This window comes from Phycomyces blakesleeanus (assembly GCF_001638985.1).
Source record: "Phycomyces blakesleeanus NRRL 1555(-) unplaced genomic scaffold PHYBLscaffold_6, whole genome shotgun sequence".
NCBI classification, from domain to species: domain Eukaryota; kingdom Fungi; phylum Mucoromycota; class Mucoromycetes; order Mucorales; family Phycomycetaceae; genus Phycomyces; species Phycomyces blakesleeanus.
Window position 1 is genome coordinate 1,243,053 of NW_017265139.1, and position 8,676 is coordinate 1,251,728.

At 32.9% G+C, this 8,676-nt stretch overlaps 2 protein-coding genes across 2 annotated transcripts; both read left to right on the forward strand.

Annotated features, from left to right (window-relative positions):
* The first annotated feature begins 248 nt into the window (after window positions 1-248).
* On the forward strand, window positions 249-2,700 carry PHYBLDRAFT_75979 (hypothetical protein). Its single transcript, XM_018443110.1, has 5 exons — window positions 249-687; window positions 760-869; window positions 982-1,352; window positions 1,454-1,919; window positions 1,999-2,700. The coding sequence occupies exons 1-5, from the start codon at window positions 277-279 to the stop codon at window positions 2,462-2,464; spliced, it is 1,824 nt and encodes a 607-aa protein (XP_018294168.1). The 5' UTR covers window positions 249-276; the 3' UTR covers window positions 2,465-2,700.
* A 437-nt stretch (window positions 2,701-3,137) lies between these two features.
* On the forward strand, window positions 3,138-4,968 carry PHYBLDRAFT_59661 (hypothetical protein; the record flags this gene model as incomplete). Its single annotated transcript, XM_018440538.1, has 5 exons — window positions 3,138-3,246; window positions 3,423-4,214; window positions 4,377-4,654; window positions 4,738-4,811; window positions 4,884-4,968. The coding sequence occupies 5 exons, from the start codon at window positions 3,138-3,140 to the stop codon at window positions 4,966-4,968; spliced, it is 1,338 nt and encodes a 445-aa protein (XP_018294169.1).
* Window positions 4,969-8,676: the final 3,708 nt, after the last annotated feature.

The window sequence follows — 8,676 nt, forward strand, 5'->3', positions numbered from 1 at the left end:
CATTGGTATTTTATAGGACTCTTTCAATTGAACACATCTTGATGTTGTTTACCTTTTTATATTTACTAAATCTCTTAAATATGAATCGTAAATTTTGGTTCAAATCTTGGCATAGATGTGTCAAAAAAAAATACGGGAGTTTAAATAAAGCAGACCAAAAAGAGATTACACGGTTTTGGTTTTATCTTTATCATTTACAACTCAGGAACGACTCGTATTTCTCTATCTCTATCTTTACCTCTCATTACTTCCTAAAAAGAAACCCAAGATTGTCTAATGATTACAGTTGTGGATGTTCCTTTGATTCACTACATCAAGGATTTTTGCTGTAGCTTTTCTCTGACATCCACTCCATTCAGAGACCAGGAACTCTATCCGCAAGTGGCTCTCTATCAAGATATTGAAGACGCTGTGTACAACGACGATTTTTTGTATAATAAACTGGAAGATCTTTTGGAGTCCTTTGATGATCTTAGCGAATATATTGAGAGCGGAGGCGAGACCAGAACATTTCCACCACAGGAGTTTGAGCTGATGAGCTTTGCATCTTACAAAAGTGACCCACGTCACAAGGACCTGACATTTCCTCCACTCGATGTAAACCAACATCCTAAGGCTTTCTTAATTGTCTACATCCCAAACCAAGGTGCACATGATCTTAGCTTAGAAATTAACCAACTTTACAAGGTATGGGTTACAAAGAAAAGGAATAATACATAAAGGTCATTAGGGTGTTTTATTCAATCAACACCATTACAGTCATTACTCCCTAAACCCGAGGATATAACCAAACGGCAGAACATAGTACAAAGGATTGAGAACATTATTGGTGGCGCGTGGAACCAAAACTATAAGGTCAAGGTATATGGGTAAGTCGCGATGAGTATCAAATGTATACACTGATATGAAGGCAAGAAATCTCAGAAAAAAAGCTACATAATTTGCATATATATGTATGTATATATATATTTAAAAAAAAAGTTCGAGTGCCAATGGTTTCGGTTTTCGCGATTCGGATATGGATCTAGCAATCGTTGCTCCCGAGTATGATTATCCTTGGATTAACAAACGAAAAGAGTCAAGGAAGCAGCATTCAATTATGAATATGCATCGATTGGCTTTCATATTGAGAAATAGTGGGATGATAAATGTCATGCCGGTTCCCAATGCAAATGTACCTATTTGTAAATTTGATGTTTTGCCGCACAGAATACATTGTGACATTAGCGTCAATAATCTCATGAGTTCAACCAACACACGTCTTTTAAAAGCTTACTCGGAGTTGGATCCACGAGTCAGGCCGTTTATATATGCAATCAAGGAGTTTGTGAAGCGCAGGAATATTAATGATGGTAAACATTCTGATTTTGTACACACACGCGCGTGCGTGCGATTGTGTGTGAGTGTATATATTATTCTTACTCTTATTCTTATATACATATACATATCTTAGCCTCCAATGGTTCCTTGAGTAGTTATTCGTATACACTTATGGGCCTGTGGTACTTGATGACGTGCGATCCGCCTGTAATTCCTAATCTACAAAATCCCAAGGATTTTTTTGAAGGCCAATGCAATACAGAGGACTGCAACTCCCATACAAAAAATATGGTAGAGACAGAATACAAGCATTCATACATCCACTGCAACATTTCTTTCCATGACTGTTTCAAACGCACAAGTCTTAAGCGGAATGGTTTCAAGGAAATTAGATATACAAGAAACGGAACATTTTGGGCGACAAGAAATGTAGCCAAGCTCGACCAATTGTTAATAGATTTCTTTTATTATTACGGAACCAGACACAATTTCAACCGTGCGATTTCTATACGTCTGAACAGATCGATGTTCAAGCGTAACCAGTGGGATAATCAACCGATTGCAATTGAGGATCCATTTATTACTAGGCGTAATGTAGGGTAAATACAAAATAGGAGGAAGGGAAAGCTACAAATCTCATTTGCCACAGCTAAACTTACTTACTGTGGGTTTTACTAGAACATCTTGTCACAAAAAAGAGCTTGCGCTTATCAAGAGACTTTTTTCTGCTACGGCGCACACTTTGGCCACTAAAAGATTTTCTTTTGCCTCAGTGTGTAGTATGCTTTATTCCGATCTTGTTAAGGCAGGCTCCCTTAAGATGGCAAAAATGACGACGCTGGGTCGTTGCCAAGCTGATCGCTTGCCAATCGAAAAAGCCGTCATTATTTCCGATGTTCCTTATTATTATGAAAGAGATATGGTTACAGACATGGTCATGTCTGAATTGTCCGTTTACGGCGAGATAGAATCTATCAAACGTTGGAAGCTCTACAGGAAGGAAGGCTCTAAAAACTACATTGTTAATATCAGCAATTTTGATCCATTTGTTTTGTTACCGGTAACCATTCCGTCAATGGACCAGGAAAATGTTTCCTTTGATGTCACTGAATACTACGAAATATTTCCAAATTATTACAACTAACACAAAGAACGTTTAAAATCAGAAAAATATCTTTATGTCTATAATCGATATCTTTCGAATGGTTTGCTTAATGGTCTTTCTCTTTGTAATACAGTATAAATATTAATCACGATTTCTTTCTTTTCAAAACCTAAAAGTTCAAGAAGTACACGTTAAAAACATAATCGAATATTTTGGCCAATTTCCTAATAAGAAATAAATAAGCAATAAATTGTTAGTATTTAAATCCAAGATTACATAATATTAATATATTTAATCTGGGGTTTAAATATCAATTACTTTTGTAGACTTTTTTTTTACAATTCTCTATTCTGTTACTTTTTCACTTTTGTTACAGTTAAGTAAAATAATAAATAGGTCTTGGCTAAAGCTAATTAGGCAATTACCAAAAGTTAATAGTAAAATTGATATTAAAATCGAAATCTTGGTCTAACGGGTCTGTCATAATAAAAAGATGAAATAAAGAAGTGTATTATCTATTCAAATTTGACATTATTTATTTACTTTTATTTATTTATTTATTTATTTTTTAGTTTTTAAGTTCCTCTCTTTTAAGCTCTTCTAACCCAACCAACCTTAAGTCACCTCCCCCCTGGCGGCCTCCCCTTATATTTTTTTAATTCTTTTTGTTTGTAATATACATATATAATTAAATAAAAGATTCAAAGGCAATATGCTTCGTCACTCTGTTAGTTGGGTGCGTTTTGTACAGCCAAAGTCTTGCTACACTAGACCAACTGGTGTCTGTAATATCCGTGTCAGTTCCTACTCGACGGCTTCAGGTAAAAAACAAAACAAAAGGAAAACGAATATATATATATATATATATATACAAACACACACACAAAATAAATAGATAAGAAAATAAATAAGAAATATAAATAAATAAATAAATATTAATTATTATTCTTTATAAGCCCAAAAAAACATGACAATACTAATAATACTCGGCTTTCAGACTATACTGTCACTGACAAGTTCGTCAAAGTGAATGGAAGAACCTTTGAGCGTGACGAATGGACCAATGTGACTCCAAATGTGCTTTCCAAAATGAATCGAAAGCTTCATTTGCAACCCACAAACCCAATCTCAATTATTCGTCAGTTGATCGAGTCTCATTTTAACAATTACAAGCCTTTCCACAGTTTTAGTCCTATTGTCAGCACCCAACAAAACTTTGATGATCTTCTGATTCCCAAAGATCACCCAAGTCGAACAAAGTCAGACAATTACTACTTTGACAAGAACACTCTCTTGCGCGCCCACACTTCCGCTCATCAGCTTCAGGGTCTGTCTTCGGGCGAAAAGAAGTTTTTGATCAGTGGAGACGTCTACCGAAGAGACGAGATTGACGCTTCTCATTATCCAATTTTCCATCAAATCGAAGGATTTGCTTATTTTGACAACACTGACCCTGTATCTATGAGAGCACAAATTGAGGCTGGAATGAATAATGATACTCGTGCCAATAATATCGACCTCTTGGATGACACGGTTATCAAGCCTTCGAACCCTATTCAAGGCTGTCACTCTCCCGAGAATGTGCAATTAGTTGCAGCAGACCTAAAACACTCGATTAACAGTATGATTTACAGTCTGTTTGCTGATGAACCAGACCTGAAGGTGCGCTGGATTGATGCCTATTTCCCTTTTACAAGTCCTAGCTGGGAAGTCGAAATTTTCTACAAGGGAGCGTGGCTTGAGGTTCTTGGGTGCGGTGTTGTGCAGCAGCCATTGATGAATAAGTCAGGTATGAAATTAGTTTGGTTTGGTTTGGTTTGGTTAGGCTGGTGCAACAGATAGATAGATGGCTGGTGAAATAGGGTTCATTTAATTAACGGGGCACACACTCATACGCACACATATACTCACGCTTATGACCATGATTATGCTCACACTTATACATACACAGGCTTGGATAATAAGATTGGATGGGCATTTGGTATGGGTCTTGAAAGATTGGCTATGGTTTTGTTCGATATCCCAGATATTCGCTTGTTTTGGTCAGAGGATAAGCGCTTTACCGAGCAGTTTACGCCAGGAAAGATTCAGAAATTCAAGCCTTTCTCAAAGTACCCCCCGTGTATCAAGGATATCTCTTTCTGGGTTCCTAAAGGAGAATGGCATGAGAACAACTTTTGTGAAGTAGTACGTGGCGCAGCAGGCGATATCGTGGAGAACGTGCAATTGGTAAGGGAAAATAGAATGGAGGCTTCTTTTTTTTATTCATTTATTTTATATTTTTGCATGATACTAATAAATTGATATTTTAGATTGATGAATTTACCCATCCAAAGACCGACAAACGAAGTCTCTGTTACCGTATTCTGTACCGATCTATGGATAGGTAAATGAGGCTAACATGATATTTAAAAATAATAACAATAATCATAATATTTGTAAACGTATTTGAATATAGAAATGTAACCAATGAAGAAATCAATGCTATTCAAGAAAAAGTGCGTGATGTTGTCCAAGATGAATTCAAGGTTGAATTGCGTTAATTACCTAATAAATAATAATAATAAAATAATAATAATAATAATAAAATATAAGATTTCAATATCTGTAAAGAAGTAAAAGGGTATATGTATATTCTGTGAATCTACTTCTTCTTGTTACTTTGTATGTGTATTTCACTTACAAGATTATGTAAAAAAAATCATTAAATCGTTCTAATACTAAAGGGTAATCTTTAGTATACAAAGTGTGCGGGAAATGAACATTTATAATAGCGACTTTTCAATCTCAAGTAGTGGTTTTTTAAAACCCAGATAGAGGTTTCCTCGCATCTTTTGCTTTCTGTAATTTCTTATTTTCTGTCGGATGAGTCTGAATTTTGAAATTTCATAAGTAAAAGTGACAACTTATTGTGGCCAGTGCCCTACATAATCTTTATATTCTCGTTATATATACATACGCCTTATTTCTATTAAACATATTTTCTAGTAATTAACCCTGCAAAAACTTACAAGTATTGAGTGACACTTTTATCTATAATCTATCAAATTTTAAACTCATCATTGGGGAAAATAGTTTGATGTGTTTGCTATACCCAAAAGAGCAAAATTCTCCTTGTTTTCAAAGCGCTTTTATTATTATAATTCTTAACAAGTACGCTTAAAAATGAGGATATATTTTCCTATGTTAATTTGAAAGAAAAAAAAGGTTATGATAAGAGAGCCAATAACACAATATATCGATATTCTGAACCTCGACTGTTTCATTTGAAGTATTTGGTTTGCTCAAGATTCTATTCTAAAAAGTTTATGTTTCCTGGTATATGTGTACGTATCTTTATTGAAAGATCTTAAGAATAAAGCTCTTGCTATATACACAAAATAATCGGGTAATCTTTCACTATGTTTCAGGAAATAAGTATTTTCTTAAAATAGCCTATTGTCCCATCAGTTTTATTGGACTACATACGTATAAGATATTAGGTCAATACAAATGGAGTAAAGGGGTAATTGAGATATTTGAGCTTTTCTAATAGGTTAATGCCTTCACTGTGTAAAGAATAGATGTTGTGAGGGTTTTATCTATTAAGGCAAAAGAAAGTATTACTGGTATATCTACTACTATTATAATCCCTGCTATGTTACTATTAAGAGTACACTGTATAAGTGTCGAATGATCGCGTACCTGATGTATAACTTCATAAAACCGTTAACTTATAAGTAGTATTAGCAAGTAGGTACCAGAGTTTGAACATAGAGTTCTCGTTTTACTCGATTGTAATATGAATATCATAAACACGATTAACAATATTCTAGCGAACATCTCTTACAAAGTAGACTATGAATGAAAGATAGCAGAACATATAAGGTGTTAAATATCTTGCGGTGCATGTGATTTGAAGAACTAAAATACAATCGTCCCCATTTGTCGGTATTTGCTTTGCTTTACAGGATTAAAAGCATAGAGCAATACAAAGAGAGTGCCAGCGAATTGACATGGTATCGACATTGGGCTAAGAACTTAGAATGCTTATTCTGATAGATAAAGCTGAAATTGTTAGAGTACGTGTAATGACTGTTGTTCTTGTCATGCATTTTAAAATCTTCAAGTTCTAGTGGTAAGCCCACTTTTATAGCTGTCAAAAAAAAAGTATTGGTTTAAAATTCTTTCTATTTTTTTTTGGCAGAACGTTATTTTCTTTCAATTTGTATCATTAGAAAAGAGAATATTGAGTTTTCGATAGACAGGTAGAAGAAGAACGATATAAACCTGGAAATAACTCAGGTATCAATAAAAATATCTTGCTTTTTAACCTGAACATTTTGAATCAAGTTGAACAAAGTTTTTTTAAAAAAAAAATCTAATGAATTTGAACACACACCAAGAAAATCTAACCGACCTTTTTAGAATATTAAAAAAAAACGCGTTCTGAGTTTCAATAAACTGCGTCCTGCAATTCAAAAAAAAAGTACTTTAAACTTATTAAATATCCGATATTATGTAAACTCCGTGTATTTAGTATATTGAAACAACTGTAAAATCGTGTTATCTAAATTAAGCTTTCTAAGGTATAATGACTTTTCACTTTTTGGCTGTTAGGTCGGTGTCTCGTAGTTGTTACTCCTTCTAGCTTTAATGTATTACCCTTCTATAATGTAGTTGCTGCATGACTACCTTTTCAGGATACTGTCGTCACAAACAGTTTGTCATTGTCCGTGTCCGCGGTAAAAGAAGAAGAAAGGATCCTCTCCTTGTATATTTTTTTAGGTAAAAAATTGAAAGAATTAATAATTGTATATGTATCTATTCAAAGTTTTTAAATCAGTTGATATACATATATCTAACCATATACATTAATATGAGAAAAATTATATAAAGTTATATAAAATGCACCTTTCCCACAAGCATTCACAACTTTTCATTTATCTGTCCTACTTAAGGCTCCCATTTAAGGTATAAAGAGTATCTATAGATTTTCTTAAGGAGAGTGTATAAGAATTAAAAAAGATATTTATACATATATATATATATGTATGTATATAAATAAATATATAAAAATGTTCATTTGTTGGAAATCACGTCCATTTTCAGAGCACCATCTTCAACAAACAAAATAAGAAAAAAAGGTTTAATTTATTTTTATATATTTATTTTTATATATTTATTTTTATACTTTTACTTTATTTATTTATATTTATATTTATATTTATATATTTATAAATATTCAAAAGTATTAATCTTTATTATATAAATATATACAGGAGTATGTAACAATAACAATTGTAATACCAATACTAATACTAATAGTAATGGTAACAGTAACAGTAACAGTAACAGTAACAGTAACAGTAACAGTAACAGTAACAGTAACAGTAACAGTAACAGTAACAGTAACAGTAATAAAAATTATATCTTATTTATTATCCGCTGAAACAAAAAACAAAACAAAAAACTATTAAATCCATTTATCTTTTATTTAAATTCACAATACACAAAATATTTCTACACATTTTCGAAGCAACTTCTTTATAGGTAAAACTGAACTTTTGATATTTCCCTTATGCTTACAAGTCATTGAAGATATATATATATTAAGCTATGTCTCTTACAGAAAATAAAATGAAAAAATGAAAAATAACTTACATCATTCAACAATTACGACAATCATTGCAAGTGCTCCCTCAACCCGGTTACCTGGATTCCTATAGTGGGGAACAGTGAGGTGATGTGATACAATGAGTGGTAAACCTTTAGTTTTTATTTATTTTTATTTTTATTTGTACATGGGTTGAATATCATACTATTCTGCTTTTATGGTAACAGTAAGAAGAAAATGGGTATTCAGGGCACGTTCTCACCCTGCGTGAGTGCGAGTGTGGAGGAAAGGGAGATTTATTATATTATGTTATATTATTCTATATTATTTTATATTACAGCTGGCTTGGTTTGGTTTGATTTGATATTCGCCATCAAATTTGAAATAATAGTCATATATAGACATTGAAGTGGCTTTGTTATATTCCCTCATGGTCATTGCGCAATGCGTCTATAGCACCTTTCTTTCAGACTGTACCCAATGTGTCAATTGCTTACAAACTTGGAAAAGGTAAAATGTATTTTTAGTGTCAACAAGAGTACTACAAAGAAAACAAAGGGAGTAGAAATTGTAAGTGATCTAATCTCTCGAAAGTGTAATTGTACTAACAATAGGAACAACAATATTAATTATAATAAAAATAATAAAATGACAC

Bases quoted from the DNA above. Each gene is read 5' to 3' on its own strand.
- PHYBLDRAFT_75979 (XM_018443110.1), top strand. From the start codon at position 277: ATGATTACAGTTGTGGATGTTCCTTTGATTCACTACATCAAGGATTTT. The intron at 688-759 runs GTATGGGTTACA...ACACCATTACAG, and splicing joins AAATTAACCAACTTTACAAG to TCATTACTCCCTAAACCCGA. The intron at 1,353-1,453 runs GTAAACATTCTG...TACATATCTTAG, and splicing joins GCGCAGGAATATTAATGATG to CCTCCAATGGTTCCTTGAGT.